Raw genomic sequence first — 25,082 nt, forward strand, 5'->3', positions numbered from 1 at the left:
TTAAAATCTAGTAAAAATGCACGTGAAATCCAACAGGTAAAATTGTGTATCGATGTATAGGACGAAGTCAATCATAAGAATAGCTTTCGTTATCTCTGCTGCAATTCATTGATTATATATTTGGACAACAGCTTACACAGATCGCCACCTAAATCATAGAAAAACGAAATTGAACGCAATCATCAGTACGCGTCGAAACGAGCTTATAATGTCAAACATTATTCGACGGTGTCAACTGCTGCCTCGACTTCGGTAGTGTCTTCGTCATATGTTTTCCACCACCACCACTTCCACAGGTGAGAAGGCGGAACGGGAGCGAGTTCGACTTCCACAGCAAGAGAATCGGGATCAACCGGCTCCACTATAACAGACTCGAGGTCTACCAGGGTAGAAAGTTCCTCGGCCGGAAGAGGGGCGGGTTCCACAACCGCAAGGGTAGCAACAACTTGGACCGCTTCCAGGGTAGTGGGTTCCTCATCAGCCGGAAGACGAGCAGCTTTCATGGCGGCTTCAAAGTTTTTTCCGCCACAACAAGTATAATCTGCTGCTTTCGGTGTCTCTTTGGGTTTTCACCGTTTCTTTCTCGGCTTTCTTGTCTTCCTTCATCTTCCTCGGGTAGAAGCGGTGAGTTCTGGTGGAGTTGTGTCTCTCAGCCGCCTCATGCTTCTTCCATCCGTGTTCCGATTTCTTGCGGTGGGCCGTTTCCGTAGCTGCAATGCAAAGAAATAAAGGGGAAATAATTTAAGTAACTCATCATGGGAGATTAATATGAAACAAATAATTTAAACGTTAAAATCTGATTTTACCATTTTCCTCTGATGCTGGATTGGCGGCCGTCGTGAGGACGCAAACCAGGACGACAAACGCCAAGATGCTCAATACCTCCAGGTTACATTTGCAAAATGATTGAAATTATTATGACCACAATTTTAAAATGAATGTGTATAACTTTTACCTTGAAACTCATGATGTGATTTTGAGCGAGTGAAAATTGTTTAAAGACTAGAACAATCTGTGACTTGAACTAGCCAATGCACCGGTTTATATAGTGGGGAAAAGAAGTCAACTAGAACTGAAATCGTGCGTTTTGAAATGTTAGTGGGGTTGGCCAATCGCTTTTGTACACGTCCACAGCAGAGGCCGATTATCGATTATTGGCGCTACTTGGTTTCATATTTGTTACTCGTACTCCACGACCTCGATTACCTGTAAAAATAGCTCAAACGTGACTTTTATAATTCGGCTAGATCAGATTAAATGAGATTTTCAAATTATTTTCAAATATCACAATTATTTTCAAACTTTTGTTGGATAGAATTCGAACGGTGGACATCCTAACTTTTCTATTGTCAATTCATATCCATGGCATTAAATGATTAAAGATAGTACATAAGAAGACCGATCGGCGATTGGACTCTAATAAATGTACCCTAAGTCACAGTTGTTCCGCCGGAGTGTTACTCCGGAGCATCGAGGGATCATAAAAATTCTTATTTTTCCTTCAGATTTTTTTAGTCAGCTAGATATCATATTATATAGGTATATTATTACATAGGGGATCGTTTTTTTGCCGTGTTGAAATATGGTTTGTTATTTAGGTTTTAAAACTATACCATTAGACATCGGATTTATCCAGTAGGAACCAGTTCAATCCAAATCTAACCCAAATTGCCACGTTAGCAGTTGATCGAATGTCGCTCTTGGTGGCCAACTGATCGAATTGAATTGCGCAAATTAATCGAAAGTCACGTTCGAGATATTTGATGATGGGATCGTTTTATTCGCAATCGCCATCTACTTGACTAACTGTAGTTCATATTGCTATAATGTGAAACCATTGGCACCTGCCGAAATTGAGATTTCTGGACATGTCGTTCAAATGCCAATGGCCAACAGCCACGTCAGTAATGATTCACGATGACCAATATTCCACTATAAAAGTCGCTGTGCCGTCCCGTTAATTTCACAGATATTTTCTGATCTTCAAACAGTTTAATACACTCGCTGAACTCTTCATCATGAACTTTAAGGTAAAAGTGAATAGTTTAATTTTGTCTTTTTCAATTTATATGGTCATAAGAAATTCAATCATTTTGCAAATCATGTCACCTGTAGGTATTTAGCGTCTTGGCTTTGATGGCCCTGGTTTTTGTCTTCACGACAACCGCCGTAATAGCAGAGGATGGTAAAATCTGATTTTAACGTCTTATATTATTTGTGTCGTTATTTCCCGCGGTGGTTTGTACTATTACTATTTGGGTGATTCTTGTTTATTCGCATTTCAGTTTCCGAAATGGCCCAAAAATCTGAACACGCTTCGGAGGATCATCATGCTGCTGCTGGAAAAGCCGATTCCGCCCACTCTCATCACGTCAAAAAAGTGAAGGACGGAAAGAAACACGAGCCCAGCAAACATTCCCGTGAAGCGAAAGCTGCCCCCCAGCAGCACAAGAAAGAAACCCCAGCAGTACCCATCAAAGCCAGTAATGGCAAGAAACCGAAATTTTTCCCGAGAGCAGCTTAGGCGGCGGCCTATTAAGTTAGTCCACCGCTTATAGGTTGTATTCTTCGCTTCTCTCTCTGACGACCCTCGGCTCTCCCTAATGTGTTTCAATTTCATTTATTTTTTTCGTTGATTGTATTAAAAACAACCTGTTTTGATAAATACAACAACAAATTGCTTTGCAGATATATAAAAGTAGTAGACAGCAGGCTATCTTCAGTGTGTTGCAATTCGAAAGAAAGATATATGTTTATTTGAAGAACGATTAGTGGGTTGGTGAACAGCGATGACAACTTAGCCAAATTTGTCATTGTAACTTTGTCCATTTTGGCGCATTTTGGTGGACATACGTAGCAATACCTGGTTTTTTTTTCTCTGGCTTTCAACAGATTTTACTGCCAGTAGGAACTTAACTTACATGCTCAAAATTCGAATAGGGCTTGCTTTCGTTTTATCTACCAGTTTCCAAAAACAAATAAAGTTAAAGATTTATGGTGACTGAAGTAATTGAGTCCAGGCCAATGATTTGTAGTGTAGTGACAAAGTTTAATACATACATGGAATGGTTATTGGGTAAGCCAGATTTCTTTTTCAAATTTTTACAGCATACAACACCTCAACGCCATCTAGAAACCATGATAACAATTGCTTGTTATTCCACCTTGGCTTTAAGAGGGTCCTGGATTTTCAGTCTAAAAGTTTTCAAATGTCAATCAAATTTCAGTCCAAAAGTAATTATCTGCTGGTTACATGAAAATTCTTACTTTTATCTTCTTCGAGAGTGTAGGGGGGGCTCACGGCTCAGTGTAACTTGATGAGATGAACTACTAGATACTTAGATCACAGCTTAAATAAACCCCATCCGCCGTTTTTTAAAATTAGCGGATGTCGAACGCGAGTAGAAAACTTCTTTATCCTTTTTGAGCGGTTTGGATTTGTGAGAGGATCGATTTTGTATCTATCGATATCTTATATTCTTTAGCTGTTTAGGCTAATTAGAAGATTAATGTCGTCTGCTTCTTTTTGTTCTAGTTCAAAAAGAGTTCTAGTTCGTTTTATAAGTGAGTAAAGTTCCGAAAAAGAGACAAAGTGACGGAGACAAGAAAACAGAACGAACACTTTTCTGGAAACGTTCGTGGCAGCAGAACAAATAAAATTTCAAAACTGTGGTCGTCGTGTGAACTCTGGTGTCGCAGATCTCCTTGATCTCTACCCAATGCTGTTTATAGCAGGTAAATAGAACTAAAATTACAAAGGGAATGATTATGGGAGCTTTTATAGAAGAGAAACCTGTTCCAATTTTGTGAATATGCTGAACTAGACATTTATTACGTAAGCCCCCTGTTGATGCATGGAAGTTTGTTTGCACTGTAACCCTTTGCTTTGTGCATATTTGAGGCCTGGGCCAGTCATCATAACAACACAATGTCTAGGTTTAGCTTGTGCTGGTATTGACATGTCATCAGCAACAATCTCATCGCTTGGATGTGTATTACTGGACATGCTAGATGTATAAATGATGCATGAATTGCACAAATGAGTGTATCATGGAAACCTTCAATTCTCCCATTTATAAAAATCAGGGTTAACCCACTTTTTCAATTATCTTATTTTCAACTTTTCCTCACTTGTTCAATGTTTCTGTAAATATTTGTCATAACTTATTTTTTTGTTTTTAACAGCAACCATTGTTTAATTGAAAAAACTCTGTCCTCGTGTACACCCATGTGAGTGTGGGAGTATTCACGAGGGCGCCGTTTTCCCGCCATTAAACTTTATCTACGCATGGAACACCTGTGGATGCATTGCTGTATTTCCCGGGCTTAAAGGTAGGAAACATCTTTCCCTATTCTTCTTTTTTGACTAGTTGGTGGGGTCGTACGGTTATTCGTGAGCTAGGCGATTGACTGGAACTGTTTGAGCTCTTGTCGTTTTTGTTGACTCATTCGACTGCAGATCAGGCTTGTTTTTTTGTTTTTTTTTGTATCCAAAACTATTTGAACTTTAAACACTTCGTAACTTCAAGCAAAGTGTAACTAGAAAATTGTTTGACCATGAGAAACCTGCCGCCACACCGGCACCTCCTCCTTTAGTGGGATATTGCGTGGGAAAGTTTAATTGTGGGTATTGGGCTCTTGGCACAAGCTCAAACCAAATTGGCGCGTAACTGAAATTGCTCAGCAGCGGACAGACGTGGCGGCGCACCGGCCGAAAGTCGGACAATTGTTCCATTTATTGCCTTGCCGGAGCTATACAGGATGGCGAAGATAAGCCAATATGGAACCACATGAATCCCAATTAGAATATTGCATGTTGAAAGATTGGTTGGCCGCATTTGATTTTGTATTTCATCTCTACGCGGCCGTTTTCGGACGAACATTTCAACTTAGTCGTCCAGACCAGTTTGCGTTCACTCCACAGCGCGATGTGGGCCACTCAGCGACTACATTGTCAAGAAAATAGAATAGGTGTGTACCTACTCAGACGCTAGTATTTGCCATTGTTAAAAATTTGATTTACCGCTTCATATTTCTGCAGAATTACTTCACTCCTATTATTATTCCGTGTCACTCCTTTTTCGTACGATCGCCGTATACAGAATTCGTTGATACATGAACAAGGTAGCGCATAATGTAATGGAGCCCAGGGGCTTGAACAAAAAGGGTTCTTATCGTGCTGTCTGCTGCGCAACGGTATTCTACGACGCAACATTCTTTGAATAACCAAATGAGGTACGAATGTCGCAGAAGTAATGCGTCAAGGATAGACCCATTACTTGAATCGGGATGGACGGCTGTCCTGCATTGACGGTAGAGAAATTCTTTTGGGGGATCAAATAATGTATTGACAATTTTTTGGGCTCTTTTTGTGGGTTATGCGCTATCATGTACATAATAATAGACCGAAAAAAACAAACAAGAGTGACGATTACATACCGACAGATACAGGCGTCGTTTTTGGCGACTAAATTAAGCTCTTTTTGCCATATAAGTTTATTTAGATGATCAGTTCTCCTATTTATCCATTTCATTATTAAATTATTGAATTGAAAATTAAATTAGTTGAAGTGGTTCTGATTTCAGTAATGAAGTGCCTACTATCGAATGATCGACGAGACACAGTTCCTCTTGCCTGGGTAGTTAAAACATTAAAGTCATTATCCAGGTGAGGTACAATAATAGCGAATCTGTCGAAAAAATTGAGCGTTGTTTGTTAAAACTATAATAAGATAATTTGTGGTCGAACTTCTTTATTGCCATCAGGGGGATCGGTAATTCATGCGGGAACGAAATTTTTCTTCATCTTTTTAAAAGCCAAAAACACTGGTTTGGTATTCTTCTTGTCGTCGGGAGCGACTGGGACGACGATTTGCTTAACAGCTGCTGGCTGGGCGGTTGTCGTGGTTACGGCTTCGACTTTTTGAACGGGTTTCACTTCCGATTTGGATGTTTTATCCTCTTTCTTATCTTCCTTTTTATTCTCTTCTTCTTTCTTGTCCTCTTTCTTGTCTTCTACTTTTGTTTCTTTCTTGTCCTCTTCTTTTTTCTCGTCTTTGTCATTTTCCTCTTCTTCTTCTTCTTCTTCTTCTTCCTTTTCATCATCTTTTTCGTTTTCTTCACCTTCTTTCGATTCCTCTTCTTCTTCGCCTTCCTTGGATTTCTCCTCTTCTTCATTTTCTTCTTCTTCTTCTTTGCTTTCTTCTTCTTCTTCTTCTTTCTCTTCCGACGATCCCGACCCTTCTTCTTCCGACGACTTGGACGACGACTCCTCCGACGACTCGGACGATCCGCCTAACAATCCGTGCGCTTCCTCCGACGATTCCTCAGATGACGACGAATCGTTGGAATGCGATTTGTGAACGTGTTTCTCCACAGTCGGTTTCTCGGTCGATTTGATTTTGAAATAAGTGTTGGTGTACAATTCTTTCTTCTTGTCCTTTTTCTCTTCGGCTGCATCTTTTTGGGGTTTGTGGATTTTAGCCGGGGCGACCACCGATGGCTTGTAGGTAGTGGCAGGTGCAACTGTTGTTGGCTTGTCGTTGTTGTACTTTTGTACCGAGGCTTTGGATTTGAAAAAGGTGTTTTTGTACAATCCTTTGGCCGGAGCTGCTGCTAGCGTTGTTGGTGTGGCGACCGCAGGCTTGTAAGTCACCGGTGCGACAACTGCGGGTTTGTACGTGACGACTGGTGCCACAGCAGGGGGTTTGTAAGTGGTTGTTGTTGTTGTTGGTGGTGCTGTTGGCTTGTAGGCTGGGACCAACGGGACCACTGCTGGTCTGTTGTAAGTGGCAGACGGTTGGGCCGATTTGGATTTGAAGAAAGTGTTGGTGTACGATCCTACTTTAACTGCTTGAACAACGGCTGGCTTGTAGGTTGTCGTTACTGGGACACTTACCACGGGCTTGTAAGTGACTGTAGGAGCCGCAGGTGATTTGTAAGTTGTTACGGCTGGTTTGTAAGTTGTTGTTGGCACAATTGGTTTGTAGGTTGTTGCAGGTGGTACAGCATTGGTTCTGTAAGTTGTAGCGGAATAAGTGGAGGAGCCGGACTTGTTTTTGAAATAAGTTTTCGGGTAAACCGTCCGATTGGCTGCGGCAGCGTCTGCCGAGTTGACAATCAACCCAGACAGAACGATCATCCCTATGAAAAACAACTAGACAAACGGAGGATCAAATGTTTATCCCAATAGAAAATTAATAACCTATTTTACAAAAACCAGTTTGAATGAAAGATTAGATGAAATTCCGTGTATACTTTACCATGGACGCGGAGCTGAAGGAGCGACACATTTCGCTTGAGCTAAAAAGTCCGAGACTGAATTCTCACACAGGTGATAACTACACAACAACGCCAAAACGATTGATCTGGTTTGGGCAGGGCCACTCTTACTTTTATAAGTTGCCCAGCATTCTGGCCCAAAAGGGGGCTAGGCTTGTTGCTTCTGTTACACATACATTTGACTTTGTTGTCACCTGTAAACTCGTTAAGCGGTTCACCTGCTTTTTACCGGCCTTGGACGCTGGACCAGCAACCTCCCTCTCTCCGCACTTTTGCCCACCTTATAGCGACACTGGGGCGATAAAGCGCGCCTTACCTTTCGAACTGGGCGGCGAGAGTCTAAACGAATTTCAGACTTGGCCGTCCAAGGTAATTTGACCAAATGTGTAACTCCGGTTTTTTTTTATTTCATTTTTTGGCATGTCCATTGGAGACAGGTGAGATGTTTGTGCTTACGTGACACCCGATAAAGAAGCTGACCTCACCAGCGTAGTTTATGGCTGATGAAAAATTTGTAACAAGTGTATCAAATTTTAAAATAGGTCGGGAACGGTTTTGTTTTATCAATTTTTATGACGCTGAGCAAAACATCATCTAGGTTAGGCGGACCCGCCCAATTTTCTAGATCGCTCCGAAGGACTTCCAACGATTTCTGATGGATGTATATCAGTAACCTTTCAAAGCCGATTTTGGATGTATTCAAAAACGCTCGTGAAACGCGCGTGCATGCAAAATCACAGGCTTGTAATAAACAGCATGTCGTATCTAGGCAAATAAATGAATGCCGCTGGATGGCCATTTTATGTTTCGCGGTGAAACGAACCCGAAATTTTGGACGGCGCTCTTTTTGAAAAGAAATCAAAGGGATTTTATCAACCCTAAAATTTAAGTAGGTTAATAATTCCTAGTTGGACCGACGACCACCATAAGGGGGGATGTCTTTTCAATCCTTCAAATTCCAGTTCATCAATTTTTCCATTACGGGAGCTTTGTAATGTTGCATTGTAATAAGAATGCGGTCGGCCCTCGCTTATTGCCGACCTACCACTCAAATGCTCCCGAACTTTAGACTATACATAACAAACAAACCTTGACTATTATATACGTTATGGCAACGCCCTAACATGGACATTATAGACTCGGCGAGAATCTCGACAGCCACGAAAGGCCAAACACGTAAACACTATTTAGCCTTCGTTCACGAAAATTCTTCTTGCGTCGTCCAACCTTGAAAAAAAATTCGCTCTCGTCATTTATCCGTCGGACACTATGATAGCGAAGAAATTATTGATCGCCTTTTTTTTTTCATTCTTAAAAGACGATGAAAGTGAAAAATAGAAAAATAATCGAAAAGAAAAAAAGAAAAAAAAAGTTAATCAAAGAGTTGAAAGAACCCTGACACACAATGAGTTAATTCGCCTCTAGTGTTGTTGGGCGGGGGCATCAAGAGAAAAAAAAAGGAAAAGTGAGCAACGCAGGTGAGCAAGCGAGCAAGCCCGCCCGTTTGCTGGAGTGAACATAGTGTTGCTGGCCATTCTGGTATCGATCACTTGTGCTACATGTGGAAGAAGCACAAGGTCTCTGGTTGATGTCTCATATCTCTCAACGTCTCGACAGACACGAACGCCATCAACAGCCCCCGTGTGCAGGCGATTGTAAAAACAAGATTTTAATTTATTTATTTTTCATAGTGTAGAGAACCGGATTTGTCCATAACAACCGGTCCTCAGCTAGAGTTTAATATTATGCAATTTCTCGTTGCCCATCTTTGATATTCACACGAAAGAAGAAGATTTCATCTCATGTTTTTTTTAAATTGTTTTGTTTTTAAAAAAAGACTAAACGATGACGAGTTTTGTTGTTGTTGTTGAGAATGGACATTGCCAAACGATGCTGAATCTGTTGATGGATGGAACGTTTTATTAATGAATGGGCGGTCTTGTTAATGGGTCGTATTATTAGTCGATTAGTAATTAATTATTTTTTTAATAGACAAACAATGACATGAAGACTGTATTTGTGTGATAAATGTACAACCGGTCAAAAAGGGAAATCTGTAATTTACACAACGGAACTCTTTTAATTTAGACGTCATGCAGTACGTAATCATATAATTATAGGGGCGTCTAAGATTATACAGAGTAGTATAGACTTTGGTCGGGAGTGAGAATGGTGAGAGAGTCGAGCAATGACCACGATGGCACTGTTCGTATTTATAATAATAATTAAGAAGGTGTGGCGCATCATTAATTTAGCTGGACTCGTTTGAATCGTCTTCTTCTGATTCGGAATCTAAACCCTTGGGGCCTTTAACCGGTTGCCAGAAATATTCTTTGGCCAATTCTTTGCCAGCTCCTCGAAATTGCTCGTCGTGCATGTACTGCCTGACGAGAAACCAATCCTCGGATTCCGGCTGGATCAGCATTCCGCCTTGCGGGCGTTTGTGGAAATCCGTGGCGTCCAAATGGATGCCATCTCTGTTGCTGCTGGCCGAGATACTCGATCTGACTTCGTTTGAATTGTCGTCGTCGTCCTCACGTTCGTCCGACTGTTTGAAATGGTGGACGTTGTTTGTCGATACTTGCTGGCCTCCAGCTAGCATAACCGGATTTACCGGAACGCTGATATCACGGACCTCGAAGGAAATGTCATCAAGGTTTCCAGCGAACGGCCCAGCATCAGCAGTTGATTTCCTGTTGTCGTTTTCGGTGGGTGTCGGGTGTAATTTCTGGGTTAATTGGGTGGGCGGCTTTTGAGTCGTCGCCAAAAAGTTGGCGATTTGAGATCCCAGAATTTCGTTGGAGAAACCGTTTTGCTCCACAACTTGTCTGAACATGGGCCCGTCGAATATCTTGTGGGCTTCTTGGTTCACTAAATGCCGTCCTTCCACTTGTAAAATGACGTCTCCTTTTTTTAAAGTCCCGTCGTTGCTGGTGATGGACGACTCCCGGGAATCGTCCCGGCTGACCAAAATGGAAACATTCCGTCCGAGATTGAACGACTCAATTCCGCTGAAATGTGTCGCCATCACGACCAACTTTAAAATTTAAAAAATTAAAAAATGTTGTTTATAAAAAAAGGGAAATTTGAATTTGAAATTTGATTTAAAATTCATTTACCATAAAACAGATAAAAGGATGCATCAGGATCGCTTCTGGGCAAACACTAGAGTCACTTGTGCTATTCCCTGTGTGCGAATAAGGTCTCGTTGCCGACTGCGACCGTCTATTTATGCGAGTCGTCTATAGCCCCAACGGAAGACAACGGCAAATGATTAAGCGGGTACGAGGGGGGGCCTTGGGTGTCGTGTGCAAGGCTAAATCAAAACGGACCGGCTAGCGGCCTATCCGCAAACTACAAAATCGCCGGCCAATGCATAACAGCAGAGGAGGAGGAGGACGACCTGTAAGTAACAACAGGCAACAACAACAACTGGTTTTTTTCTTTGATTCCTTTTGACTCGTCATCATTATCTCATGAATAAATCATAGAGATAATAATACAAACGTTCGGGCACACTCTCCCGCTCCCGAGAGTGAAAGTCTGTGCCCTTTTTCGCCGATTTTGTTTTTGAAATTTTTGAACCTGCTGGACTTGGATGTAACGGCAATTTTCACGTTCCCACCCTTTACGCGTTCTCCACTTTTATAACGATGGGGATGAGTACGCACAAAAATCTCGCGTTTCGTGAGACTCTCACCGTAGGTCAAATTGATCAAACAACGAAACTAACCCAACAAATGATTTGGTCGATTTCGCTTGATTTCTTTTTTTCGTGTCAATAATAATAATCATTCCGGCGTGTGCAGAAACACTTTCCCTAGCTCGTTAGATTATTCGGCGAATCTAATCAAACGAGAATTCATTTCCAGCGAGCGGGCGAGAGCGGGGGACTTTTGGTGCTGCGCTGGGCTGCGCCGCTCACTTCGATTACTTTCAATTTTTCACGGAACATCAATCGCCAAAAAAATAGCAATCACGTCTTCGTCGAGTCAAAACGTGTTGTGGCCTGGAGATAGATTGGCACGCGGGATAGAAATTGAGGACACGTTTGTGTATTACTAGTAGTTGCCTAGTAGGTAACAAGTGGAAAGGGAAATGTGCTGCAATCGGCAACCCGTCGACCTCGCCCCGCATTTAGAAAATGGCCAACGCCATCTGAATCAAACGGCGAGAACCTCCTGTACAGTGTGACTTGGCGCAAATAGAATTTCACATTCGAATTTTGGGAGAAAAAATAATCGGTTTATTATTATTATTATTATTATTACAAAGAGACAACACTGAATTCTTTTGTTTTTAAATTACGTCACTCATCTCGGGGGAAATAATATTTGATCTCGGTCTCAAAATTGAGTTAGCGGGGGTCTGTTTTATGGCGTATAGGATTAAATGATTAGGATCGGGCTGGTTTCAATTCGGCCATTTTATCCTGGTCTGTTTTGACCTTCTTGGCGTCTTTGACTGGCTGCCAGAAATATTCCTTGGCCAATTCGCCTTCCAATTCCTCGGAGGAATAGTCGTGATCCATGTACTGCTTGACCAGGAACCAATCGTCCGACTCTGCTGATGGAACGTGAAAATCGGAATCGTCTAGACTGACGGGCTCGGCTAAATTATCCTCCTCGGCGCGATCCTGCATATCTTTTTGGTCGGTTTCGCCCTGATTTTCAACGCTCCTCTCAACCGGGAATCCGTTGCCGGTCGACTGGGCGAAAAAGTCGCTGGCCAGTAGACGGAATCCGTCAACATTGTCGAACTGATCTTCCAGGAAGAAGTCGTCGTTGTCGTCGTCGTTATCCTCCAAGGAATAGTCGTCAAAGACATTCACTCGCTGGCCTTCGTTTCCTGTTTGAACCAAACTACCGGCCGCCAGCACCGGTCGGGGTGGAACCAATGGCCGGACGGGTGAGATGGAGAAGCCTTGCTGCTGAACCGATTGATTTTGGACACCTGCTGTTGGCTGTTGGCTTTGCACGCGGCTAACGAGTTCCAAACTAACATCACCATCAGCATCTTGTGTGATGACAAATTCCGGTCTGTTGGCATTGACTGGCGCTCCTGCTGGACTGTTGGCTGCTGGCTGGTTAACCTGTTGGGGTGCGGTGAAAACATTACGATCTCTGATCTCGATGGAAACGTCGTCAAATTCGTCAGATTGTCTCAAAATCGGATTTCGGAAGCTCATCGGTACCGGCAGTCGGTCGGATGTTGCCGTTTGGGTTGCAACAACTTGCTGGACCACTGATGTAGCTGGAGCCACTCGATCCCTGATGATTTCGAGGGAAATGTCATCATCGAAATCGTCTGATTGCCTCACCAAAATTGTATTCCTGAAGCCCATGGGTACCAATGGCAATCGGTTCGAAGAAGAAGCGACTGCCGGTTGAGTGGCCGTCGTGACTGGTGGCTGAACTTGAGGCCTGGCAGTGACTTGTGGCTGGACTTGAGGCCTGACAGTGACTGGGCGAGCCGAAACGATGTTGACTTGGTTGAAAGTTTGAATGGGTTGTTGTCTGTTGTTGGCTTGTTGGATAGGACGAATGGCCGACGTTTGCTGGGCAGCAGGAGGTGCCGTCTGGAGGAGTTGGCCAGCATTCCGATTAAGAAGGCTGCCAAATATTTCGACCGATACGTCATCACGTTCGTCCGACTGGCTGAAAACGGCCGTCCGGATGTTGCTGTTAGCGGCTTGGTTATTATTTGGCGATGGAACCGTCGGCTGGTTGGGTGCCACTCTGACAACTTCCAGTGACAAATCGCCGTCAGATTCCCTGACCAGTTGAGTTCTGAAACCCATGGGTACGGGGAGTCGATTAGGCAGGGCCGTTTGGGTGGTTGGTACCACCTGCCGGACAGGTGTGGGCGCAACTTGGCGGACAATCTCCAAAGAAACGTCGTCGAAATCGTCGTCCGATTGCTGCCTAACCAAAATCGGATTTCTCAGACCAGTCACCGCTGATGGGAGTTGGCCGACTGTCGCGGTTGAAGTTGCAACAACTCGCTGCTGGATGACTGCTGGCTGCGGGACTGAGACTCGATTTCTGATTTCGATAGAAATGTCATCATCAAAATCGTCGTCCGGTTGCTGCTGCCTCGCCAGATTGCGGAAGCTCATCGGTACCAACGGCAGTCGGTCCGAGTTGGCAAATGCCGTTTGAGTTGGGACATTTGGCCGGACGCGCGAAGCTAAAATGGACCGCAATTCGTCGGAGGCGTCGATCCGTTCGTCCGAGTTCCTGAAAACGGGATTGCGGACGTTGGTCGGCTGGGCTGGGCCAACAACTGGCCGTCGCCTGTTGTCGTTCTCGAACGAGAAATTATCAAATTCGTCGGAATTCCTGGAAAACTGGGCACTTCGCTTCTCGACTTTGTTCGCCTTTTCCTCCGATGAATCTTCGACGCCATCTTCTTCTTCTTCTTCTTCTTGGGCCGAATCCTCCGATGACAAGGTTCGGTTGAGAGTCTCAATCGATTCGTGATCTTCCACTTGCTTAGTTTTAATCGCGTACGAGTCTGTCCCGCTTAATTGTGTCACGAGCACAGCAGCTCCGACCAGCTGTACACACAGAGAGAGAAAAAATGAATATAATTGAATGATAGACACACACGTTTGATATTTTGGATCAAACATTTTTTTGTTTTAAATTACCAGTAGATAAGTTGAGAGGTGCATGAGGATCGTGTGATGTGAGTCTACCAGTCGCTTCAATTATTGGTGCGAGAGTAATCCCAGATTGCGTGAGTCTTGTTGTATTTATTCGTTTTCCAAACCGAGTGCCTTCCAGCTGTTCTTTATTATTACCAACCAAGACCTTGTGTTCTCCACAAGGTTATAGATTCCTAGTTGCGTGCTTTCGGCGGATTAGAACGACAAGATGAAGGTACTGCTGCTGCTCCCCGCGTGTGTATTTTTTTGTTCTTCATTTCTATTTGGAATGGCTCTGCTGCTATTCCATCAGTCGACAATCTGTGCGTAAGGGTATAATATCGATCGCAAGTAGAGACTTTCTCCTTCAGTCAATGTAGTCGATCTATAACGGAATCGTTCCGGATCGCCCGGAATAATGGGCCAATTATTCCCATCGGCCATCCGGAAATCGTTGGGCTAATTTAATGATTTCCTTAATTTCATTGGCAGTTTTTATGATGTGAGGCGACACATATAGTGTGGCCGTCGCATTGCTGCTGATATGATTCACAACGTTTGACGGCCACCGGATTGAGGACAAGCCGGATTCCGGTAGATATATCTAGGACTGAGCTGGGCTGGGCTGGAAGTGGAAAGGGAAATGAATTTAACTCGTCGACCTCGTCCCCTATACGGAAAAATGAGCAGCGCCATCTCAATCAAATGTGGAGAACCCGCGTCGGTTGTTATTTTTTCGCTCGATTATTCCCCTTTGGAGGTTGAATCGTTTATATCTATGCGCTCGTGAAGAACTGGAACGAGTCAACCAAAGTGGCCCAACGGTATATTTTTCAGTCATGTATTTTTATACTATACATAAATTAAATCGCCAGTGAAGGTGATACATTTCATAAATATTTTATTATGCAAATGGAAGACACAAATTTGTACGTGAACGGACACACAGGATCTCTTTGAAAAAAAAAAATCGATATTTGTACTAATTTTTCTGACTTTGCTGGGAAATTAAACCCTTCAACATCTTTTGTAGAAAATGTTCCTTGGCTAACTCGTCCAGCTCTCCGAAATAATAGTCGCTCACGATGAACTGTTTGACGAGCTGCCACTGCTGACCTAGTGATGGGACTCGATTGGCCGGCAGGTGATGAATCTTGCGTGGTCTATTTTCCAAATGGGAGTGAATGTTGTTATCTTCGATAACGATCCCAGCCGATGGGAGATCTTGTTTGACGATCTGGATGCTGACAACTGCTTCCACTTGGTCGCTATCGCTAAGGTCAAATGAATCAGATGGGGCATGGCCGTCAGAATGAGCACGACGCTTGTCCGTCACAGGGGACCGCTGGGTGACTAGTCGTCCTCCCACATAACCATCAGCGATAGGAGCAGCAGCAGCAGCCAGATCACCTTCAGTTGATTTGATCTGGGTGTGTTGTCTGCTGTTGCGTTCCGGCCGGTCGATTGCTGCTGCTGCGGTTGACTTTTCGTGGGAATCTTTGACGCTGGCGCTGCTGGAAGCGATCCGCCTGAGAGTGAAAGATTCCGCCCCTCTTAAATGTGTCATGATCACTGCAACCCCGACAAACTATTTTTCAAAGGAAAAAGAAAAAAAAAACCGAAAGATGAGTGATGGATGAATGGCAATTAGACGTAAAACAAATTATTTTACCAGCGTGTAATAGCTCAGCGCACTAGACATGATGATGGTCGAGAATTGAATATCCACTAGTCGTTTCATGTGCTGCTGAAAGAATAATAAAAGCTTTGGGGCCAGCGTCACTGGGTTTTTATGCTGCGGTTCTTAAATGGCCACGGTATAAAAAAACAATTTAGCATCAAACCAAATTTACACAAGTCCTTGCATACTCCGTATCAAATTCATAGTATGGTATATATCCACACAAGGCTGGCAATTATAGTCTTGCTGGCTAGGCAGCGTTATATATGTGACCTATAAGTGTATTTTCTGAGTCTAAACTGGTTTGGAAAAACTTTGACTAAACAGAAAACGTAAAATTTTTTGCTTCTCCGAACTTGAAGTTTTTTTTGGAGTTGTTGTTTAACGGAAGTCAACCGAGTAGCAAGGTATAGTCATTTAATCAGATCGAGTCTAGAGTGCTGATAAAGGTGTAAACACGCGTTTCTTTCCTTTGACACGGCTGGAAATATATCAATCAAAGACTGATGACTTGATCCGAATTATTTGAGACTTTTGAATTGAGGGCAATGTCGGGGAAAAAAGGAAGTCGAATCATAGAGAAAAACACGAAAGTAGAACTCGACGGCCTTTGTAAAACTGTCGTCTTTATAACGCCGTGTAGAGAGAGCCGTGCAGACGACCAGGCAATTTTGATTTCACGCTGTTGCGGCGGCGGCGGCGTAGAGTGAAAGAAAATTTGGTACACTGACCTCCTTTTTCGTAGAATTTCACATGGCAATCATGAGAATAAAAGTAGACACAGCACGCGCAGTTGTTATCATTCAATGTCTCACTCGCTATTTGACGGGTCACAAAAATACACGGGTGCGTGCGTATCTTGTAGTATTATTATACGATGGCGAAGGTAAACGAGATGATGGCGGATCGGGGGAAAAACAAGCCGGGAGTTGCGAGAAACCACAGTTTTTTTTTCATGGTCAATTGACGAATTCGAACGGCGACGTACGTGTATCATTTCGCAATCGATTATTTTCCCGTGGTTTTTTTTCCCCCACTAAATATGATACTAGGCATATCATTTTTTATTATTATTCTCTACTTGAAATTGAGATGTGCAATACATAAATAATTAGGATTTGACTTGTTGAAGGCTACTGGTTTTTCGACAACATCCCAAGGCAAGGATATCAAATAGCACAATCGTCTCGTTAGTTTAATGGGGGGGGGACATATTTATTATTTAGAAATCAATCAATTACGAAATTACCACACAATTGCAACTTTGTTATAAATCATATACGGCACATGAGTGTATATTTGGCTTTGTCCAGAGATACTGAGTATATACAACTGGTCTGAAATGACATTGCAATACTTGAAAAAAAAAAAAAACCGACAGGCCCGGCGCTAAATATTTTCTAAATTTCTAAATGGCATCAGAGTTATAGTAAATAAGAAAACAAACCGATCATCTGATAATGCAGCGGTATTATTATTTTATCCAGTCGTCGTGATTCCCGTCAGGGTCGCCATCAAAACTGTTTTTTTACCTTCCGGTGATTTTCTACCTTCCAGGTGATTGTTAAACATGTTCCTTGGCTGTCAAATCATCTCCCAAGTCCCCAAAGTAAAAATGGTCCATGTAATAACGGTCGACGACGATCCAGTCGTTGGAATTGGCCAGTTTAAAGAGTCCGGTGACGGGCGTGCGATCAAACGACATTGGCTGGATGATGGCGTCCAAATCGACAAACTCGGCTGGGCCTTCATCTGAATAATCGTTGTAATAGTCGTCCTCTTGCTTGATGATGGGAAACACCGTGGTGGTTTGGATATTCTGCATCAGGACAGTTGCTGCTGGATGGCGATTCAAATCTTCCATGTGGATTCCGTCCTTCCGCGTCGTACTACCAAAATGGGTCGTCTCCTGCGAGTTGCTGGAAGACGGACGAAGGAGATTGAAGGAGTTGGCGACTCTGGGCTGAGTCACGAGCACTGCTGCTCCGACGAGCTGCTCTCACAATATAGTAAAAGACATTGGAATATCAAATTAAACTCAAATTGTTGGACAGCCTGATGATATTTTGGTATGGTTTTAATACGGTACCATTAAATAGCGCCATTTTCTCATGGAGGATCGTGTTTCTGTAATACTAGTTGTGTGAACTACCGCGGGAAGAATAACAATGCTGGCGTTGGCTGTCGCTAATATTTATGCGTTTCGTGATTCGACGAATGGAAAAGAAAAAATACGTAGACGCCAACGCGAAATGCCTCGCGGGAAGGTTATTTGTTTTTGTTGTTTTGTTGTGCAACAGCTTAGATCACAAGTTTCTCAACAGCGTATACTGTATATCTACTGTATGAATAATAAGGCGGAAGATGAACGACAATCTCACGAATTGAATATTTACCCCGGCAGTTTTATAAGGAATTGACTAATGATGAAGGTTCGTGTGGGAGGAAGTTAAGGACACAAGATTCGAATGCCGACACACAGGAAATGAAAGCCTGGGCAAAAAAGACCTTGCGGACCGGGGAACGATGCATCAGCAAGAAAGAAATTTCCAAAATTGTTTTGCACTTTGACGTCTATTATCACAGCCTGTATATAATAGAGGCCGGAATTTTTTTAATCACTACTCTATTTCCTTTTCTATTATGTTGTGTCTTTGGTTTTGTGTGTGCGTCTCTACTTCCTGTTTGTTTTCTCGGAGAGAAAAAGCTGTTGACGTCATCTCGACAACTCGTTTGCACAACCTTGGCCATTGCCATTTATTGTGTGATGCTATAATTGCGCAACGTTGAATGTATTTGCTAGAAAGGAAAACAATTCAACACAATTAAACAGGATTGTATTTTTTAAAACAAAAACGATATTTACACTGTTATAGCTACCCGTTAGTATAAATGAGCTCACCGTACACGGAACGGTGAGCTGTTGAAAGCAGTGCGGCCGGGAAAAGATCATACTATAATAATTTGTGTATCTCTAATTTTTATGTTCGCTCTTCCATCACTTTTTTTTTTCTTTCATTCACAGCGGGATGTTGTCCAGTCGATTACACCCCACCTGGGGCTTTTACCGGCTGCCAGAAATATTCTTTGGCCAATTCATCGCCCAGTTCCCAAACGTAATGGTCGTCCATGAAATGCTTGACGAGGAACCAGTCGTCGGACGTTGGGTGGGTGCTGAACAAGGTGTCGGGCAGATGGTGAAAGTTATTGGCTGCCGTCGGCTGAATGGCGTGCGGATTGACGAAATCGGCGTAATCTTCCAACGAGAAATCGTCGTCATCCTCGACAGCCAAAAGACCGAAGCTGCTTCTATCTGTTAGTGTTCCAAGGTTTGTTGACTGGGCAACCGGACCAACAGCCGCAGGGACGTTTTGCTGGGCAACAACTTCGCCAACTGTTTGATGGGGAGTCCCAAGAATGATTCGCTGGGCGGCTAGATCTTCAATCACATCTTCTAACGAGTCGTCCTGATCAACAGCAAACTGGGCCACCCCGGTGGGCTGACTACCGACTGGCGGTTGAGGTCGATCCAACTCTGAGATATTATCAATCAAGTCTTCCCACGAATAATCTCTGTCAACACGGAGCTCAACTGGTTGCTGGTCCGCAATGGGCGTCGATTGCTGGTGATGACCGATAGGACTGGTATTTACTACTAAACGGGTGCCCATGACTTCTAAAGAATCGTTCTCTATCGATGTCTGGTTGCTCTCCGCACTGTCGAGAAAGTTAGCCGTCTCGTGCGAATCGTCAATGTCGATGACGAGGGTCGAATTATGGCGACCGAGCGTGAAGGCGTCGGCTCCTGATCTCAAATGTGTTACTATAGCCGCTCCGATGAGCTATAAAATTGAAAGTTTGGTCACATTTTTTTTTTAGTGCGTATATTCAAAGAGTGAATAATCAATAATATACTTTACCATCAAATAACTGAGAATGCGCATTGCAGATTTGGGTTTGTAGCAGTTGCTTCAACTAACGTCGGGAGAAGAATAACAAGTTTCCTGTTTGATGGCTTATTTATACGATTCGAAAAGTCCGGAAAGAATTACACAGCCAAAGACATTGGGTGGCCAACGAAGGTTATCTTCATTCACTCTTCTACACCACCAAATCAAATCAAATGGTAACCAAGCCCAATCAACCCAAGGAAGACGACATTAGGTGTCCAGAAACTCGTTTTCTTTTTGTGACTTCCACGTGCGTTTCAATTAAATTTGGCCTTGTCCAATCGGCGAAGAAATTTCATTTTTTTCAAATAAGGATACAACATGCAAAGGGAATCTTAAATTGGAATGACAATAAGTTTCCTGTTTCCGAAGAGCTGGCACGAGTTTGCTACACGAAATTGTCTTGTTTAATTATACTACAAGTCCATATTACAGTGGCATAACCCCCCAAAAAAACCAGCTCTGGATAACTTTGTAATATGGTGGATTCTATGACTTTCCAATTTATTATTTTGAATAATTACGTTCGCGAACGTCTAAATAACCGCGAGGTTAATGAAACTATGGAATGATGTAAATTTCGACTAGGCGTGTCTCACGACAGCGCCAAATACAGATCATATCCCAATGCTGGGATGGTTTGGACCCAGACACGCCAACACCGGAAAAGTCATCGGGATTCAACTGTGACATTGAATTTGACGAAACCAACGCAGGTGCAAGAATTACCAAACAGGAAGTTGGAATGAACCAGACAGCCGCGCCCAATATTATATTTGAAGAAAAGCATCCAGTGAGTCCTATCCAGTTGAATCTGACCTCTTTTGGAATTCTTTTGATTTGTCACAGAGCACCAGTGAAAATTTTTTTTTTCTTTGTGAAGCGTTATTAACATAACATATTATTGCTGTCTGTCTGACACAAAAGTGATGCTGTAGTGAACAGGATAGTGGTCCCCCAAGAATCAGGTGGGAAAAAAAAGGAAAGTGTAAGCGCTAGTTGACATTAACAAGCCTTAAAAAAAAAAAAAAAAAGATTAGTGGCATGAATCCGGTGGTCCAAGACAACTTCTTGGGCGCGGCTGTCGTGTGTCGTCTATCATTAGCAGAGTCGAACAAGGTTGGATCGTTCAGCTTGACTGATTGCGACAAGCATTCTCTTGTAAAGCGTTTTAACTGTGAACAAAATTATCTGTATGGATTTAAAACATTTTTTAAAAAATCTGATTGTTTTTTTTTAAATTAGATTGTGTGGAATGGACATTGCCAAATTGGGGAGTCGGTAGGCAGAGTGTAGTTCGCATTCTTCTCGCTTGATGTCCTCGTTGCTTACAATGAAAAGTTCGTCTGCTGCGTCTCCTCGTTGATTTGCTCTGCAGTGAAAAGCAGCGACTTTGTACTTTGACCTCTTCTAGTGCTTCTACGTGACTACGTCTTCTTCTTCTACAGTCCATCAGTCTATCAATTGACTGGCTTTTGCAGTTTGCAGTCCAGAAGTTGTTATTTTGTATGTATTCCCTCCAATTTCCCACAATTTTGTGCTTTGTGGCGTTGATGCTGATAAAAGGTTTTCACATTCAGATATATTTTGTATAAAATGGCGAATTATGAGAAGATGAACAAATTGATGACACCACGACGTGCAATGGACAAGTTCTTTAAAAGCGCCACACCAGTTGATTCTCCTGAGATGGATGAAAGTTTTGAACCTCCAAAGGTAATTTTTTGAATTTGTTGGCCCAACATGTGTAATAAATGTTTTTTTTTTTTTTTTTTAATTTCAGAAACTTGTTCCACACAAGAGTGTTGATGAGACACACAGCTTTCAGAATTCCGTCTCTGGTAACTCTGAGTTTCCGTCAAGCTTAGGAAGTCCAAGTTTAGATGTTCGACCAATACCAACCAAAAAAAACAAGAAACGGGTGCCAGCTTCTGCTTTTTCCAAAGCAATCCAAAGTCAGCAGTCACAGTTGGTCAATACCTCTGATGACCTGGGTGAATCAACTTTTCCTTCTGATTTAGGAAGCCCAGATAAGTTACTCTCTCAAAGACCTCAAAGACCTGATCCTGGTTTGGTGAAGAAATCAAAAACACTCTTAGAAACCCAAACTAAAGCTAGTGATTCTGATTTGTCTGATGATAGTGACATGTCAGAACTGGTATCCTCAGATGATTCTTCTCCTTCTACACCAATGACTGGCCCGTCAGTGGAGCCAAGAGAAACTGCTGACAGACCAACTCATCAAACCAAATTTCATGAGAAGATAACTGTTCCCACCAGTATTTCATCTGTTAGCATCAATAATTCAACAGTGGAATTCCCTTCTAATTTGAACAGTCCACAGGAATTTAAAGAGTATAACCGACCTTATCCTGGACCCACTTTTCCCAAGAAAAGGGTTTCTACAACAGGGTTCTTGGTCGCACTCAGTCCTCAAAAGAATGACATTCCTTTATCATCAGAATCCCCTCTTAAAGGTTCTACACTGGAAATACCAAATGTTTTTGTGTGTGCAATAATTACCATTATTGTTTTCTGTGTATTGGTAGATAATGATCCCGAAGAAGCTGATGCTGAATCAGTTTCGTCGGTAATTAAGAAAATTAACAGAAGTGTGCGCAATGCCAGTCGAGCTTCCAACAAAACAACGACGGAAACGGTCAATGATAACACCACTCCACTTAAAAAATTAGGTTAGTTTTGCTCCTTTTTAGTTTTCTTTCCTTTTAATTTTATTTAATTATTCGTTACTTTGGGGTTTTTATTCTTTTTTCAAATAGATGACAGTGATTCCGATGACAGCATCCTGCCCAGTACATCTGCGATTCCTCCAAGAAGCCGCTCACGAAGAAATTTCAATTTTGAGGATGAAGAAATGGACGAAGAGTCATCTGCGAAGTCGAGAAGACTAACGCATTCTTCGCATGGGTCCAGCAAGTCTAGTTCCCGCAAATCAGAAATTGGGATGAGTCCAACCAACCGATATCCTGCTCTTAAAAACTCTACGGTAGTAGCAGGAGGTGCAGATTTCGGTGGAGGTCCGCTCAGCATGTCCCCAATCAGACGTAGTGAGCAAGGTGCTCCTACACTGATTATCTCAACAACAAAATCGAATGCATCAGAATCCTCTAAAGCTAGAACAGCGGCTAGTACGAACTTAACATCATCTACGTCAAAGAATGTTCAAAAGACTCCTTTACACCCGTCTACCCCTGCTCCGTTCGCCAGAAAACGGAAGCATTCCATAACCCAAAGCCCAATGTTCGTGAACTTGATGAAGTCTTCTGTGAATAAAGCTATAAGCAATATTCAGCATCCACAGCCTTCGACTCCATCTACTCCAGCTCCTGCTTCAGCTACTCCTGCTGCTTCACGCGTTTTGGTATCGAAAATTGCTCTGGATCAAAAACAATTGACTTCCACTACACCTGCTCTTTCACGAGCGTCTGTAGCCAATATCGCATCCAAAGGAATAAGTATTTTAAATCCTGGGAAAGGGAAGTCATTAGTTAAGTCAGCACTTGATGAGAAAGCTGAATCTTCTGGTACAGAATGGGAAGACGAGGAAGATGATCAAGAAAGACCGATCCCGCGTTGCATTGCTATTGCATTTGAGGTAAATTTAATTAAATGGGATACACAGTAATATCTTAAACGTTAACTAATTCTGCTAACGCGGTGTTCAGGAAATTGAAGATAGAAGCAAGGATTTTGTCCCATTAGAAAAACGACTGAAGGCAGATCCTGTTTTTCAAGCGAAAGTAAAGTATCAGCGAGCCAAAGTGGCAGCCCAAAAAGCCGAAGAAGCGGCAGCAGAAGCGAAAAAGAAGGCGGCTAAGAAAAAGCCCCGTGCAGTTAGCACCAAAAAGAAAGAAGAAGATAACATTACAAGTGTGGCATTCAATAAAGCAAATTTCCGCTTCTACGCAGGCACCAAAGTGACGAAAGAAGCTTTGGATGCTGTACACGGCTTGGTGGGAGAATGGTTCGACTTTACTCTCGACCAAATGGAGAATTTTTGCATCGACGAAGGTATACCATCCTTGGATTCGTGGGAAGACTGTTACAAGATGATGAAAAGGCAAGGTATTGTTAAGAATTACATGGAATACTCTGGCCTATGCCACGAATTATTATTGAATGATGAATGCGAACTACTCCTTCCTACCACTACCCCGCCCGAATTGTACGAATGGAGACGGAAAGCAAAGAAGGAACACAAATAGTCATTGATTCGTTTTTCAAGCATCCTTGTTTCAAGTTCATTAACTATTTTAGTCGCAGGTAAAATTGGGCATTTTGGTTATTATGTTGTACCCTGCGTTTCCCCTTGATTTAAGAGAAATTCCGTTTCCATATTTGAATTCCGTAAAATCATATCATACATCGCATTCAGCCTAACAAGTGCTTACAATATGCTTTGTATTCATAAAGAAATTCACGTTTAAAATAGCAAGTACCAAGTAATTCCATGTATTTTTGTTATCTGCGGGTTTCTCATGTACTACGTTTTGTCATTCTTTTGTTCAAATCCAAAGGCTTATCGGATTTATGTTTAGGCAAAATAGATGTGTTGCCAAAAATGTACATACGAACGCATTTGGAAATACAGATGGTCGCGAAAGTTTATTTTTGCTCGCAACAAGTTACACATTTAATACTAATTATATTTTTATTTTATGTAAGGTTTTTTTTATCAACATACCAACTCGTGTATAGGTGAAAAAGCGATGACAAACATTACCAAGTTCCGGCATTTTCTTTTCCAATAAGCTATAAATACCATAGCTTGATCTTCAAAGCATATTGTGTTGTGATTCAGAATAGCTTTATAGCTTATTCTTGGCATTGTTTCAATTGTCTAAAATCAAAAATTGTCTTGCCTGAATGCAGCAACTGTCCAGACGAACTCAAGAAACCCAAGATTATTTAGGGATACTTTCCTAGACGTCCAATTGGTATTAGCTTAATATTAATTGTGCTTACCTGGCTTTTAGTAATAGTTTTTCTATAGGATTTTACGACAGCAATCTCGGTAAAGTCTCCCTATTCTCCATAAGTTTTGAGTCGCCAAGTTGAAAGTAATTGTATGCCTTATTAAAGTATTTTTTAATAACTGAATGAGTCCATTCGCACTTCAGTCACTTCAGTTTTCTTTTATATCTCGATTGCAGGTCTGTTTTCCTGTGATGTCCTGTTCCCCTGCGCATGGCTGAAACAAAGCAGCCAAGTTAAGGAAGTCAAGAACCTCCAAGGATTCCGTTATGGGTGCCAGAAGTGAGGCAAGAGTTGTATCGTCGTTATTGGATATGCAATCTCACCGTGCTGTAAAAGAGTGAGTGATGCAAGACAATTTTTCTCTATGTGACTTTTATCTGGACAAGCACCCTGATGCAGTTAATGCTTAGCGTCAGATTCACTTATTTATTACTTATTATTTGAACTGTCAAAACTATTTAGCCTGAAATAACAAGAATTCCAATCTCAAGTCTTGTCGGACAGGACTTGAATTGATGGACGG

At 42.4% G+C, this 25,082-nt stretch overlaps 7 protein-coding genes across 10 annotated transcripts; 2 read left to right on the forward strand and 5 right to left on the reverse strand.

Moving 5' to 3' along the window:
- Positions 1–1,940: 1,940 nt before the first annotated feature.
- LOC124313506 lies at positions 1,941–2,698 on the forward strand. The gene is made up of 3 exons (XM_046778467.1): positions 1,941–2,030; positions 2,116–2,185; positions 2,286–2,698. The coding sequence occupies exons 1-3, from the start codon at positions 2,019–2,021 to the stop codon at positions 2,522–2,524; spliced, it is 321 nt and encodes a 106-aa protein (XP_046634423.1). The 5' UTR covers positions 1,941–2,018; the 3' UTR covers positions 2,525–2,698.
- Positions 2,699–3,558: 860 nt separating this feature from the next.
- Positions 3,559–24,210, forward strand: LOC124312888 (proteoglycan 4-like). Of its 2 annotated transcripts, XM_046777428.1 has the most exons (8): positions 3,559–3,735; positions 4,186–4,332; positions 20,807–21,067; positions 21,142–21,277; positions 21,345–22,038; positions 22,111–22,254; positions 22,342–23,177; positions 23,248–24,210. In XM_046777428.1, exons 4-8 carry the CDS (start codon positions 21,158–21,160, stop codon positions 23,785–23,787), a joined length of 2,334 nt encoding a protein of 777 aa, XP_046633384.1. In that variant the 5' UTR covers positions 3,559–3,735; positions 4,186–4,332; positions 20,807–21,067; positions 21,142–21,157; the 3' UTR covers positions 23,788–24,210. The 2 variants fall into 2 exon arrangements, with proteins under 2 accessions (XP_046633384.1, XP_046633386.1); XM_046777430.1 differs by lacking the exons at positions 3,559–3,735; positions 4,186–4,332 and adding an exon at positions 20,269–20,354.
- LOC124313785 (repetitive proline-rich cell wall protein 1-like) lies at positions 5,780–7,381 on the reverse strand. Its single transcript, XM_046778595.1, has 3 exons — positions 7,263–7,381; positions 6,124–7,156; positions 5,780–5,919 (listed from the first exon to the last, which is right to left on the reverse strand). The coding sequence occupies exons 1-3, from the start codon at positions 7,290–7,292 to the stop codon at positions 5,780–5,782; spliced, it is 1,203 nt and encodes a 400-aa protein (XP_046634551.1). The 5' UTR covers positions 7,293–7,381.
- LOC124313289 lies at positions 9,280–10,468 on the reverse strand. Its single transcript, XM_046778138.1, has 2 exons — positions 10,401–10,468; positions 9,280–10,318 (listed from the first exon to the last, which is right to left on the reverse strand). The coding sequence occupies exons 1-2, from the start codon at positions 10,422–10,424 to the stop codon at positions 9,533–9,535; spliced, it is 810 nt and encodes a 269-aa protein (XP_046634094.1). The 5' UTR covers positions 10,425–10,468; the 3' UTR covers positions 9,280–9,532.
- LOC124312908 lies at positions 11,505–14,043 on the reverse strand. 2 transcript variants are annotated; one of them, XM_046777466.1, is made up of 3 exons: positions 13,934–14,043; positions 12,735–13,840; positions 11,505–12,704 (listed from the first exon to the last, which is right to left on the reverse strand). In XM_046777466.1, the coding sequence occupies exons 1-3, from the start codon at positions 13,955–13,957 to the stop codon at positions 11,678–11,680; spliced, it is 2,157 nt and encodes a 718-aa protein (XP_046633422.1). In that variant the 5' UTR covers positions 13,958–14,043; the 3' UTR covers positions 11,505–11,677. The 2 variants fall into 2 exon arrangements, with proteins under 2 accessions (XP_046633422.1, XP_046633421.1); XM_046777465.1 differs by having other exon boundaries at positions 11,505–13,840.
- LOC124313341 lies at positions 14,741–16,336 on the reverse strand. The gene is made up of 2 exons (XM_046778222.1): positions 15,603–16,336; positions 14,741–15,518 (listed from the first exon to the last, which is right to left on the reverse strand). Exons 1-2 carry the CDS (start codon positions 15,669–15,671, stop codon positions 14,913–14,915), a joined length of 675 nt encoding a protein of 224 aa, XP_046634178.1. The 5' UTR covers positions 15,672–16,336; the 3' UTR covers positions 14,741–14,912.
- Positions 16,891–19,624, reverse strand: LOC124313281. 2 transcript variants are annotated; one of them, XM_046778124.1, is made up of 4 exons: positions 19,532–19,624; positions 18,008–19,453; positions 17,701–17,949; positions 16,891–17,604 (listed from the first exon to the last, which is right to left on the reverse strand). In XM_046778124.1, exons 1-2 carry the CDS (start codon positions 19,553–19,555, stop codon positions 18,656–18,658), a joined length of 822 nt encoding a protein of 273 aa, XP_046634080.1. In that variant the 5' UTR covers positions 19,556–19,624; the 3' UTR covers positions 16,891–17,604; positions 17,701–17,949; positions 18,008–18,655. The 2 variants fall into 2 exon arrangements, with proteins under 2 accessions (XP_046634080.1, XP_046634079.1); XM_046778123.1 differs by having other exon boundaries at positions 17,701–19,453.
- Positions 24,211–25,082: the final 872 nt, after the last annotated feature.

Source organism: Daphnia pulicaria, chromosome 9 (genome assembly GCF_021234035.1).
Source record: "Daphnia pulicaria isolate SC F1-1A chromosome 9, SC_F0-13Bv2, whole genome shotgun sequence".
In the NCBI taxonomy this organism is placed as follows: domain Eukaryota; kingdom Metazoa; phylum Arthropoda; class Branchiopoda; order Diplostraca; family Daphniidae; genus Daphnia; species Daphnia pulicaria.

Excerpts from the sequence above, each read along its gene's own strand:
- LOC124313289 (XM_046778138.1), bottom strand. The coding sequence starts at position 10,424 with ATGCATCCTTTTATCTGTTTTATG. Across the intron at positions 10,319-10,400 it reads ATCCTTTTATCTGTTTTATG|TTGGTCGTGATGGCGACACA; the intron begins GTAAATGAATTT and ends TAAATTTTAAAG.
- LOC124312908 (XM_046777465.1), bottom strand. The coding sequence starts at position 13,957 with ATGCACCTCTCAACTTATCTACTG. Across the intron at positions 13,841-13,933 it reads ACCTCTCAACTTATCTACTG|CTGGTCGGAGCTGCTGTGCT; the intron begins GTAATTTAAAAC and ends CTGTGTGTACAG.
- LOC124313341 (XM_046778222.1), bottom strand. The coding sequence starts at position 15,671 with ATGAAACGACTAGTGGATATTCAATTCTCGACCATCATCATGTCTAGT. Across the intron at positions 15,519-15,602 it reads CGCTGAGCTATTACACGCTG|TTTGTCGGGGTTGCAGTGAT; the intron begins GTAAAATAATTT and ends TTTGAAAAATAG.
- LOC124313506 (XM_046778467.1), top strand. Across the intron at positions 2,186-2,285 it reads CGCCGTAATAGCAGAGGATG|TTTCCGAAATGGCCCAAAAA; the intron begins GTAAAATCTGAT and ends TTCGCATTTCAG.
- LOC124313281 (XM_046778124.1), bottom strand. The coding sequence starts at position 19,555 with ATGCGCATTCTCAGTTATTTGATG. Across the intron at positions 19,454-19,531 it reads GCATTCTCAGTTATTTGATG|CTCATCGGAGCGGCTATAGT; the intron begins GTAAAGTATATT and ends TCAATTTTATAG.
- LOC124313785 (XM_046778595.1), bottom strand. The coding sequence starts at position 7,292 with ATGTGTCGCTCCTTCAGCTCCGCGTCCATG. Across the intron at positions 7,157-7,262 it reads CCTTCAGCTCCGCGTCCATG|TTGTTTTTCATAGGGATGAT; the intron begins GTAAAGTATACA and ends CCGTTTGTCTAG. Across the intron at positions 5,920-6,123 it reads AGAAGAGGAATCGAAAGAAG|TCGAAGCCGTAACCACGACA; the intron begins GTGAAGAAAACG and ends CCGTTCAAAAAG.
- LOC124312888 (XM_046777428.1), top strand. The coding sequence starts at position 21,158 with ATGGCGAATTATGAGAAGATGAACAAATTGATGACACCACGACGTGCA. Across the intron at positions 21,278-21,344 it reads AAAGTTTTGAACCTCCAAAG|AAACTTGTTCCACACAAGAG; the intron begins GTAATTTTTTGA and ends TTTTAATTTCAG. Across the intron at positions 22,039-22,110 it reads ATCAGAATCCCCTCTTAAAG|ATAATGATCCCGAAGAAGCT; the intron begins GTTCTACACTGG and ends GTGTATTGGTAG.